Source organism: Chiloscyllium plagiosum, unplaced genomic scaffold (genome assembly GCF_037043375.1).
Source record: "Chiloscyllium plagiosum isolate Xiang-an unplaced genomic scaffold, Cpla_swu_hap1 HiC_scaffold_10, whole genome shotgun sequence".
Classification (NCBI taxonomy): domain Eukaryota; kingdom Metazoa; phylum Chordata; class Chondrichthyes; order Orectolobiformes; family Hemiscylliidae; genus Chiloscyllium; species Chiloscyllium plagiosum.
This window is the reverse complement of record NW_028270148.1, coordinates 35,945,704-35,958,768: the sequence shown is the minus strand read 5'-3', so window position 1 is coordinate 35,958,768 and position 13,065 is coordinate 35,945,704. Positions and strand designations below refer to the sequence as shown.

Below are 13,065 nucleotides of genomic sequence, written 5' to 3'. Positions count from 1 at the left end.
TTCTCAGAAACTCTCACACTTCTTAAATGGCCTCCCAGTTACTCTTTACTTCTTTATTTTTCTATCTTGATTGCAGATTTTCAATATTTCCCTCAGAGCTTACAGCAAAGAAAAGGCCTTGTCAGCTGAATCATGGAGTGTATCTCCAGTGTGGACAGGACAGGAATCTATACAACACAAATGAATCCCTGATAGTCCATTTATCACTACTGATTGCATTTTGAAATTGTACGAGCATATAACAATGCATAAACTATTTGGTTACCACAGAGCATACTGTCAGGAATCTTCGTATGAACAGCCTTAAAATTTTATGATATACAAAAACAATTAAGTGAGTTGACCGACACATAGCCCATCTCATAATTTTTACTGATTTGTCCTATTTAGTCATTTATTTATTCATTGTAAACTACTAAGTCCTAGTGTATATGTTGTAGAACCTGAGTTAAAATCTGCAAAAGAGGAAATAATGATTAATAATAATGATTAAATTAAATCCATGAAATAATTATATACTATTTTGAGGGCAATTGCATGTTATCTTGTTTGTTCAATGACACCTTATTTGAGTGCTGTAAGCTGATTTGTTAAGGTTGTCCCTAATTATTAAGTGAGGATAATAGAGCTGTTCTAATGATAAAGTAATAATGACTTGATAGTAGTGTGATATTAATATGCATTCAGGTTTATCTAATCGGAACATGTTACATAACAATTTATTACTTTTGGCATTTTGAAATAGATTGGAGAACCAGATGTAAATATTTCTGGTAATGGATTTTGGATTCCAAGACAAAGATCTAACTCATGTTCAAAATTCAAAAGCATCATTCAATGATTGAACTATATGATGAAATCAATGCCCTGAAATCAATTTTCTGTTATTTTACCTACATTCTAATTTGAAGTTAGTGGAAATAATTTTTTTTTATTTATGCTTTTTAATAAACTTTTGACAATGCTATGATTAATGTCAACATGCAAGATTTTTTGGGGATTCACATCATAATATCTCCCTAATTCAGATATAATCCAGTTCTGCCATTAATTAGCAACAGTTAATGCAGTCAGTATACATTACATAACAATGAATGTACATATTATACTTTCAGATAGAAGTTAGAAAGCAAAGCTAGTTGACTTGCATTCGAGCTGATCCTTCAGTCATCAAAGTCTGCTCTCCATTTCCCCCAACAGTAAACATACTATTGCTTAAGGCTACTCAGTCTGCTAGTGTGATGTCCTTAATTTTCAAACCTAGGTGGCCCTTTACGTTTGGACATTTTTGCATAATTATTTTCTTGCTATATGTAAAATTCACTAGGATGGAAAAAGATTATATTTCATAAATATGGAATTGTTAATGTCAGTTGTATTTTTGACACGACTATTTCAATATTTATCTGCATAGTTTGACTATTTATGTTTTGCAAAATGCCCCTTGTTCCTTTTTTGCTGTTACATAATTGAAATGTATTATGTGAAAATAGATCAAAACTCCATTGTTAAGCATAATCTGATTATTTTTAACTAATAAAACTGAATGTGATCAATAAAAGGCTTGAATTGTGCTTCATATTCCATTATATTTCATGCACAGTTATATCTTACATTAATTCAATTACAGCAAAACCAATAACTAATAATAGTAACAACAAATTAAACCAGTGATCATTAACTATTACAGAATGCATCATGTAAAGATTTCACATTCCTATTGATGTATATGGAAATGATTGCAAATGCAATGAAAACCATGCTAATTCATGACTTCACAGAAAATAAAAAAAACAAATCATAAATCATAATTTACAAATATAGATGAGAACAGTGTAAAATGCATTTGTGCTTACTATGGGGTAATTTGTTTGTATTGTGCCTTAAATTGTGCGATAGGAAGCGGGAAATCCATTCATGAACAAAAGTACATCCCTAAGAAAATACTTTTCTTCAATAGATAAGATATTCCATCATAGAAAGCTGATCTTCTTAGCAAACATGATCATGGATAAAAGTAATTTATATTTGAAAAATAACACCCATTTATACAAACATGTATGTGCTTAAAGTGATTTTGAAAACAGATTGCAAGAATATTTGCATTTTTAATCACAAAACTGGCAAAAAAGATACAAATAGTAATCCACTAGCAAATCACACTTACTAGTCATGTTACTTTTTATGCAAATGTAATATGAATTAGAGGTTATAATTCTGTTACTGTTCTTATGAGTATGCAACGGCAATATATTCAGTTGTAAAATTACTTGTTTTGGTAGACACGAGTAATTAGCCACTCAGCAAAACAAGAACTTCAAAAGATGTTCATGTTTATAATGACAAATATATAATGATAAAAGAGAATAAAGTAATATTACATATTGATGGGTTTATTAAGTACTCAATTTTTGCTCTATTTTACATTATGGCAGTTGATTATCTACTTAACATTAGTAAAATGGATAAAGATTATGGCAAAATTAATTTGGCTGTTAGAAAGTAAGGCTTTAGTGCTGTTATATGGGGTGCAATGTGGTTGGAAGTACAGGAGAGCTGCACAGTATACGCTTGGAATCAAATGAAAAATAACTGACTTGCACTTCACAAACATAATTTCTAAAAATGCTGTAAAAATTGATGGATTCGGCATTGTAGATCATATTTTATAGACAATAAAACAAAATAGAAATTCTAGAGAAACTCAGAAGATCAGGCAGCATCTGTGGAGGGAGAAATAAAGACAACAGGTCCGGTTAATGACCGTTCATGAAAAACGGTGCAATAATCTATATGTCATCCACTAACTAAGCGTGGACACGCGTGGGGTTTGAATTTTTCAGTGCCTCTATTCAAAATCGCATAAAACTACAGTTAATTTTCACGGCATTGTGTTGGATTTTAGTTAGCTTTATGCATCTTAATGTATCAGGATTAAAAAGAAACTGATCAGGAATGTCACGTGTTTGGATCGTTGTAGCGGAGTTACATAGATCAGAGGTCACGTTCGGCCAGATCTGTAATATTGATAAATAAATCTGAGTTTGCCCCAGTTAAGATGGTATGTGTGTGCTTCTCTAAAACGGCCCAGGGGCGGTTAGGTTATTTAAATAATGTATTTTATTTTACCAAAGCAGCAAGCAAGTGAATTCAAATATTCTCAATTGCAATCACTTTGTTCGTAGGGGGCTGTGCGTCAAATGGCGCCTAATGTTCGGAAGAAAGTTACGGAACTTTAAAGAAAACATAATTTATATAAGTCAATTGTGACAGAAACATTGGACGGGCAAATTATCACATGTAGAATTTTGAACTCTCCATTTGCACGTCAGGTTGCATTATTCTACCTAGGTCTTTAATCCTGCCGAACAGACGGACCGTTTCTGAAAATGGGACATGCTGGTCAGCGTAAAAGTTACATGATACTTTGAAAGTATTTGACAAAATACGAACTACTGCGAAGACAATTCCGCGAACAATTCTATGAAATCGCAGACTTTGTCTTTAGCAATATGAAGAAATATTTGCAGTTACATTAATCGCGTGTTAATTGAAGTTTGAAATGTAAAAATATTCAGACTGCATGTCAGTAGTTACATTAATTGGAAAAATAAGTATATCGTTTTAAAGACGTTTTATACTATTATTTTGGTGAATTCTGAAACATCGTGAAGTAAAAATATTACGTGACATAATGGGTCTGTCATTTTCCAATGGCAATAGGAAGGCGCTTCCATCACTTCAGCTTTCTTCGACATCTTGGAGCAATCAAGCAAATTAAGGCCGGTCGACCTACCAGCTTCTCGGGTTAGTAGTGGGAGGTTGTCAAAATACGGGGCAACCATTAGTAGAAACGTGATATCCATTCATCAGCAAGTCTAATCACTGGTCAGACTCCGCCGAACCCTCAAGCTTTCCATTCTCAGATATGCAGCCCTGGCACGAAGGAGTTTACAAATATTGTCAAATTGATTCTTGTACCGTCACTGAGCCTGTCATTCGCTGCTTGGCCACCGAAGCTTTTCGTTCCCTCGGACGGTTGTTCGTTAGTGACAATATTGTTTTCCACCAAACTAAGAGGATTAACTTTGAATCGTAATTAAATAGTAGCTGTTAGGACGCCGGTGCAACTTTCCACTTTGTTTTAATATCTGTCGGTTTTTTTACCAAAATAGTGTTCGCTGGTCATAGTCATTCATGGGCTATAATTTAAAATATGTTTTGATTTATTTTTGTTTGCAAGTTTCCTTTCTTTTAGTGTCTAATAATTTAGACCTCCGATTTCTTTCTATTATGTCAGCCGTTTTATAGTTAGTATTATTTGAATCTTTCGTTTTTCTCATTTCAGTGGCAATGGGTGAAACAAGCCGCCCCGCGTATGGACTGAATTAAGGTGAATATGCCTTAATGTTGTTTTAAGATCTAAACTCATGATAAGCAAACCTAATTGGTATAAGTGACAGAGCTAATGCGGAAATAACCGTATCGTTCTTCTCTCTCGCTCTTTCCTTTTCTCCCTCTCTTCCGGAAAAAGAAAGAGGTTGGTTTCCATTATGTTACAATGAATCTCGCCATGAATAAAAACTAACACTTTAGATAAGGAAATTTATTGAATAACGTCTATACAATCTTGGAATACATAAATGCAAATATCCTCAAATCTTCTCCAAGTGCACTTGTCATGAAGGGCTGCGTCATTTGATTCAGCCCTCGGGTTTCCTGGAATATTATCAACGAATTAATCTGCATTGTTCATTCAAAGGGGGCGATCCACTTCGACAGAATCCTAATTCACCACAGACCCGAAAATGTTCTCCCATGTAACAAAATTGCGCACAAGTTGTAGCTTGTGTTGACTAAGGAAGTGTGGTATTAATGAAATGCATACTTCTTGAGATTAATAGTAAGTTATCTTATATCACGTCAAATTAAAACGTGCAACCGCTTATTACTGGTAAATATAGTGGAGAGTTTCTGTAAAGCCTAAAGAAAAACAGTGCATTTAAAAACAAACAAAAATGAATAATTTGGGATGAAAAGAAAAGAGTTTCCGAATTTAGTTAAGATAAATGACCAGGATGTGGCGGATCAGTTGAGAGCGAGGGAAGCGTAGCGGAAATCTAAATCAGGTACATTTTACACTCTACCCAGAAGTTAAATAAATATGGATAATTAAGCTGTAACCACAGGATAAATTTTATTTGTTGCGCACTCAGAACACAACATAAATGTTATTTTATCGGTAATGGTTTACTGTTTTACACAATTTAAAATGCTGGTACGAATTATTAGGAACAGGTTTAACCCCGTTGTATTAAAACTTTGAAGTTTCTATTACCACAGCTCCCCAAGGTGAGAATACGGATTAAATTGACAACTCGCCAACAGCTGTTTTAAGCCTTTGTTTTCTAATAAACTCTTCTAAGCAGCTCAGTCTGTTATTGAGGTATGGGAAATGGGACGTTTTCAAACTATTTTTGGAGCAAAAAAATTCCTGAGTGAAAAAAGTACTGAAAGTATAAGCAAGATTTAAACTTGGCTTTGAAAGTAAGCCTGTCAGATTGTGGATCCACGCTTTGTTTTGTTCATTCGATAGGTACATTCTGACTTGTTTTGATCCGAAGTGTTGCTGACGCACAAGTTGTTGGACGAGGCGTATAATGGAGCAATGGGCCGATTCAATGTTCTGGCCTTTGCTGAAGTTGTTACCTCAGATTTCTAACATTGCTCCCGGCAAAGAGAAGCATCTGTTTGATTATTCCGACCCCGAAAAATAAACACACAAGGCACACACCGTCACTATCGCCATCCTTCCCTCATCCTTGTTGTTAAATGACACGAAATTAGGATTTGCAAATCCGAGAATTAGACACATATACTTAAAAAAAGATTGTATTGGATTACATGAATTAGTTCTGCTTTCTTCTCTCCTTCCCCACTAAGATCAATCACACATTGTAAATTTCGGTTCTGAAGTTAGCATTCATTTGACACTGGTGCAAAAATCACGTTGTGATCAGTACAGTTTTCAAAATTATGGTTAGTTCTGTCTGACTGATTAATGCAGGTATTCATAAATAAAGTAATGCTTCCAAGTAAAAGCATCTTGTCAATAGAACTCCAACCAGTGATTAATATGTGAGTTCGCATTCTGTTAAGATTGTGCGTTATCAAAATCCCATCTATTTGTTTAAAGTTGGATGATGATAAAAGCATACTTCATTATAAAGTCATGAGGCGACAACCCGTTATTAATACAGTAGTTTCTGTTCAATTTCAATCAGATGAAAACTAGATTATACCTTCTCCCTCCCCACCATTCCCCCATCCCCCATCAAGTTCCCCTCCCACGCCATCGAAACCCTGGGCAGAAAAGCATTGTGGGAACTGTAGTTCAACTACCACGATCAAAGTATAGCGAAGTATCAGAAATGTAACTACAGATACCAGAGCTCAACGCGATCAAGACCACGCGTTATTTCCAGATCACTGGCGCCACCCTTGTGTTCTTCTATATCGTTGCCACAAGAGAGGAAAAAAAACGCTATCCTCTGCGGCTTATTGCGATGTCAATCATTGAAGAGATTCCACGAGGTTCTTGTCAAAGCAGCTGAAACAAATAAATACATAGACAAGCAAAAACAGAACAAGAAGCGAAAAAATAGTGCAATAAGACCATTAAAGCGTGGCTTGTTCTTCCTTTCGTCGATTCGATTGTCAAACTGGAATTATATAACGTTGTGCAGTGTTACAAGGTAGGTCTGGAGCTGCAAGCTGTTCGCTCAGCTAGGGAGACACCTCAAAGGGGATCGGGTTACTTTGAGTGACAGCGTCTCCATGGTAAATAATTTGACTAACTATTGTCTTATCCTCACCATCCGTAGGTCAGATAACCAACCAATCAAATTCTACATAATGACTATTCATGCCAACTTAGAATAATATTATTAAAAACGAAGGGAAAGCACTCTGGACGTCTTCAAGTGCAGTATGTTGGGTCTCCTGTGAAAGAAAGATTTTTTATGCGTCTACAAGTAAAACGCACGAGCAGAGACTGTAACCTTCAAGCAAAAGAGCGACACAGAACACTTTTTTTCCATTAGGATCTGGATGTGTTTTTAGACTATCTCAAGGCGGGGGAGATATGTCGATGCTTCCAACTTTTGGGTTTACTCAAGAGCAAGTGGCGTGTGTGTGCGAAGTCCTCCAGCAAGGAGGTAACATCGAGCGGCTCGGCCGCTTCCTGTGGTCACTACCTGCCTGTGAACATCTGCATAAAAACGAGAGCGTCCTCAAAGCCAAGGCCGTGGTGTCTTTCCACCGAGGCAACTTCCGCGAACTTTACAAGATTCTGGAGAGCCACCAGTTCTCTCCGCACAACCACCCGAAGCTGCAGCAGTTGTGGCTAAAGGCTCACTACATCGAAGCCGAAAAGCTGCGGGGGCGGCCGCTAGGGGCCGTAGGCAAGTACCGCGTCCGGCGCAAGTTCCCGTTGCCGCGCTCTATTTGGGACGGCGAGGAGACCAGCTACTGCTTCAAGGAGAAGTCACGCAGCGTCCTGCGAGAATGGTATGCTCACAACCCGTACCCTTCGCCCCGGGAGAAGAGGGAGTTAGCCGAGGCCACCGGCCTCACCACCACCCAGGTCAGCAACTGGTTCAAGAACAGGCGACAGAGGGACCGAGCCGCCGAAGCCAAGGAAAGGTACGAGTAAGTAAAAAAGCAATACATAATTTTCACATTATTAAATAGAGCTGTTTAACTCACTTCGCTCGGTACAAACCGCGGCATCTCTCGTTTGCAGCAATCCTACCGATATGTGTGTCTCCACCACCGATTCGGGGCCCATTCGCCAGCTGGAAGTGCGTTGGTTTCAAATTGTGATTTTTATTTGGAAGAGAAGTATGCTCGAACTGACAATAACCTCAGGCACCGAAATGCAGGGCAGACTCTGCTTGGGTTCGACTTGAAGCCTCCACCCGGATGGCGAGAAGCGAAAGCTTCGGCTGCAAAAGAAAAGTTTTAACTTTTTTATTTGGCTTCGAAATGCCACAGTGGAGGATGAAAAACTCCGGAACATAACCTGGCCCGTGGGATACATCGGCTTCTCGGTGAATCATTTTAAAAGCGTGTGTTGTGCAGCCAGTCGCTGCCGAGCGCCGTTGATTTTGTTTATGGAAAAGTTAAATTTTGCAAAAGTGCCTGGTTTACTCTTTGGCGCCAGTTCCTTGAGAATACTTTAAAAATAAAGCAACGGCTTCAAAATCGGAATGGTGCTAACTGTAACGCGTTCAGTGCCTCCAAGACTTATTCCGTCAGTCAGTTCCCAACTGCAGTGTTAAGTCAGAAAAGTTGTGACTGACTTCAAGTTCTTTTTGGCGTCTTTGACACGCGCGTTGAGGATATTCGACTTGATTTTTCAAATGGCCTCCGCGTTTAATTGGGGTTGTTCCTTAATTCTTATTCGGTTTATTCTTTCTCATGTTTGATTTCTTTTCTCGCTGTCTCTTTGCCCCCGCAGAGAAAACAACGAGAACTCGAATTCCAACGTTACGGCCGGCGGCCACAACCAAATGAATCATTCGATGAATGGAAACAAAAATATGTTAGCGAGCTCAGACGAGGAAAAGACTCCGTCTCAAACCCCGGATCACACTTCGAGCAGCCCGGCGCTACTCTTAGGATCCCTGGGCCAGAGCTCCAACACTAGTCTGCAGCCTCTACACACTCTGGCCGCGCCTCCAGGTCCTAGCGCCGTTGCGGTACCCAATTCAGATGTTATACACCACCATGCATTACAGGACTCCATGCTCAACCCAATGTCATCCAACTTAGTTGACCTTGGCTCGTAAAAAAAGAACAATTTCCTTTTACCTGCGAATAATTAAAGACACTCTCAAGATTATCCTTTATATATTTTACCTGACAGTTAAGCGATGTACATAAAAAAAACGTTAGTGGATATTTTGTCAACCATGGGAAGGAAAGATGGATATAGCTATTCGAGTTATAAGGTACTGTATTAGATCACATAAGAGATTGATGTAGCAAAGTCTTAAGGTTTTATATAACGGAGGATGTCTTTGTTTAGACAAACAAGTTAATATTTTACTGGTCACAAAATCACAATCTCGGAAGTATTGCTCTCAATTAAAATTACACTACAGCACATACAGTCACATGCACACAAATATATATATATATACAGGTTACAAGAGTGAGTAGATTTGTAATCGCGTGCATAATGAGCATTTTAAGTTTTGATAAAATATGCTAAAAAGAATTAAAAACACGCTATAGGAAGATCATTTACATGTAGATGAAAACTGTACAGAAAGCTGGCTTTCCTGTAGTAGAATGCGTGGAACGTGTAATCGCAGCTATATTGAACTGAAAACAATCCGTAAACATATAATGTCATTTCATCTAGCATTAAAAAATATCTCAGTCAACAAGAAGGAATGCTCTCACTCTGCATAAAAATTGTTTTATTACTGTTTATATTACGTGACTACAATCTTTGGAGGCGAAATCCTGCTTATTTTATAATAAAAACAGAGCACAGCTAACATCCGATACGTTTGCTTTCTTCCCTCCTGTCCCTTCAATTATTTAGCAACAATTTAATTAGATTTTTTTTAACATTGACATCGGCACGGTTTTGTATTATACGATTATTCTTTATCTGCTAGCATATGCTCGTTATATAAGGGATGGCGGCGCTTCCATCGAACGCGTTTACCATTGGTGAACGTTAAATGTCAAACCGTGAGATATATGTTAAATTTGCCATTGGGTTTATGTGAAGATTCCAGGTGATTATTGTTGGTCTAACTATAATGCCAATATAATGCAGATAAAGAAAAAGGGCTGGAGAAAAAAAAGTGCCCAACGGGCCTTTAAAAATCTTGATTACAGCTTATTTAAAATCACGTCCAAGATGAGAAAACGATCCACACAAATCCCGTTTACTAGTTACGCCAGTGAAATATAAAACGTCCTGAGGCTCCATTCCTTTCTCAATCTCATGCGGCTGCAGATTTACGTCCAGTACAAAAATACAGATGGCTATTTTAACCCCAATGTAACTCAGTATTTTTTTTAAACCATAACAGTATAGCCCATACCGTTGTCTCCATTTTTCACTTTATAAAATAGAAAGAAAATATTTTTAAAATGTCTTTATTGGGTATGAGACGTTATTCCAGAGTTGTCAATGTCTGCTTATCTAAATATGTTGAGCACACATGTCACTCTGACTGCTGTTGAGTGCACTTAATGTCATTTGAATGCTCCAGAAATGTTAGCCTTCTAGCTGTAATGTTATTCGCAAAGTCTCTTATGATAACTGATGAATGTGATCATATAATATAACATGGTTATCCAACATGATTATATATCCATGGACTAAAGCAGCTGCGATATCTGGCTTCTCTTATGCTCCGGATACTGAAATAAATTATGTTGAGCGGTGTGTAGACTGCAATAAAGAACTCCCGGTCAATTGCACATTATTGAAGAAGGCGCTACGTGCATCTTGCTAGTGAAGTGATCTTAATCTAGGTTTAAAATATTATAGTCAATGGTCTTTTCACTGCAGTAAGATGCAATGGCGAAGGAAGCTAATTGTACGTTTATATCTGCACTGGGCAAATAAAGTCTATAACAAATGTGACTCCAGGGATAAAAACTATTAAAGTTAGCATAAGTAATAGCAGCCATTTGTTCTCGGACACTTGCAATACATCATTTGAAGCTTGAGATCTCTTGTTTTCTTTTATTTTGGTATCTGGTGGCGATTGTGAATCTTTCTATCTACCTATTTATTTGCCGGTTTGTCAGTCTGTCTTTCAGAATACCGACTTGGAAGCCTATTTTGACTTAGTGTATTGTTAGCCTTTACATTGTTAAAAGTCTTTGGTGTCTCTGGTTATAAAACCACGTTATGATACAACATTTACGAGGGATCCTCCATTTTAATTTTTAAAGGGTATCGTGATTATCTTCAATCAAATGCTAAGGTTCACGTAGTTGCCAATGATGATAGTCACCCAATTGCTTCCTCTGCGGTTTTATCGGTTAATCGACTACTGCGATAAAATGGAACTGCGTTACAGAAAAGTAATAGTTGCAGTGACGTAGTCACAGATAAGGACGGAGGGGAGTTACAAACGGGCTTGGAAAGGATAATAGAACTTGAAAATTGAGCGCTCTATATATCACATAACTGTAATCTAATATAGGGGATAGGGTTATAATGTTAACTCAAAATACCAGGCAAGAGTGTTGCCATTTATTAGTCTAACCGTCGCCGTGCAAGGCTGCCTAAAGCGTAGGTTACTACTTCATTCATGCTATGATTCAGTAGAAGGTACGTTTTAATATTTACATACGCGTTAACTGGTGATTGGGACTCCAGTGCTGTCTTGCAGTGTTAGCAATGAAGCAACAAACTCAACCATGCAATTGTTCTGCAGTTAGCTAAACAGGTTGCATGACCTTGTCCTCTGTTTTCAACGCTGTTTCATACTGCCAGTACTGTTAAACATTTCCTTTAGTTATCAATATGTATTTATTTGAGAGAAAGGGAAGTGAAGAGTGGAGGAATTGTTGCCTCGATACAGAAGCGTGAGTCGTGTTTAATTGTGCGTGCTCATTCGGAAGTAATTAGAGTGAAAGTTGCATTAGTGCACTGGCGTTCGCCATCTTTGACAAGCTTTGCGAAGTATATCTGAGCATTTTCTTACATGCTAGTACCTGGACTAATTTGGAATATTACTTTAAAATCAGAACGTTTAGCGCCGCAATGCCTTCTGCAATTTTACAACTTATTGTAGACTACATTTATATGAACAATTCCGAGTTGTTCCTTTTCTAAAAAGTAAATATACATAATGATGAATATTAAATATATTTCTCTTGGCAATCCAAAGCATTTAACTGTTTCATTAATCCTGCTATGATATAAATAAATATATAAAATAGAATCAAGATGTAAGATAAGAAGGGGTACATTTTGGTCTGAGTTTTTTTAATGTTTTGGGGAACTTTGTTTTTGTTGCTTACTTGTTCAGCATTTGTATATTTGAAATTATTAATATCTAATCTGAATTGTAGTTATTGTTATGATTGCCGTGAAATAATTTGATAGAATACAAGCTCCAAGAGAGTAAATGCCTTTTCAATGAACCAACATTTCGATTGAGACCGTCATAAAAAACGTCTTGCCCCGGAGACGAAACTACTAATCAAAGTCACCAGTTACTCGTGGTGAGCAATTAGACGTAATGATTGCACATTACAAATAATAGTTATTTTCCACATTTTGGACAAAAAAAATCATTTCTTCATTATTAATTACAAAGATAATCTTCTTAATTTCAAATTCAATATTATCGATCTACGGTCCAAACAAACGAGGGTGTTCTAAGTGGTCAAAAAAAAGCGAATTATTTACTAATCCACAAGGGTGCCAATCAAATGTGAGAAAGCTACTTTGATTTTACTGCGTGGATCAAATTAAAAGAACTGGAGGGGTAAGCAGGCATTATTTAATAACAAGTTGGTTTCAAATTGTTTCGCCTTTCAATTCATATCCACACGGACAAATAGAGAAGTGCGCGATAAAAGCAAATTACTGCGGATGCTGGAATCTGAAACCAAAAGAGAAAATGCTGGAAAATCTCAGTAGATCTGGCAGCATCTGTAAGGAGAGAAAAGAAGAGAAAAGAGCTGACGTTTCGGAACGTCAGCTCTTTTCTCTCCTTACAGATGCTGCCAGACCTGCTGAGATTTTCCAGCATTTTCCCTCTGGAGAATTGCGCGCATTGACAGGCCGACAACTGACCCACAAGTTCAAATAAAGCAGTGTGTTGTGCTGGGGAGGATGGGGTCAATGATTTAGTAAAACAAGATCACAATTCGCAACACACTACGTAATTTGGGGCTGAATATAAGATGATGTAAAATCGAAGGCAGAAACCGCATTAAGAAGGAAAACTTGCTCTGCTTGAACCGGACTGTTCGTCAGCCGTTTTCAGCATAGAGAGGAAGCAGATCGTTTAT

At 37.4% G+C, this 13,065-nt stretch overlaps 1 protein-coding gene across 23 annotated transcripts in view; it reads left to right on the top strand.

Annotated features, from left to right (window-relative positions):
• The first annotated feature begins 3,924 nt into the window (after nt 1-3,924).
• Nucleotides 3,925-13,065, top strand: part of six2a (SIX homeobox 2a) — a 77,745-nt gene continuing 68,604 nt past the window's right edge. For 17 of the 23 annotated variants that reach the window (XR_015758397.1, XR_015758396.1, XR_015758398.1 and 14 more), the window contains exons 1-4: nt 3,929-4,393; nt 5,597-6,755; nt 6,885-7,710; nt 8,522-9,014. Coding sequence is in view for 1 of the 23 variants with exons in the window: in XM_043695651.2 (XP_043551586.1) it covers nt 7,145-7,710; nt 8,522-8,852 (897 nt within the window). In the remaining 22 variants the exon portion in view is untranslated. Of the gene's footprint in view, nt 4,394-4,496; nt 6,756-6,884; nt 7,711-8,521; nt 9,570-13,065 lie in introns of those variants that run through there. The other 6 variants (XR_015758386.1, XR_015758385.1, XR_015758392.1 and 3 more) reach the window with 6 other exon arrangements.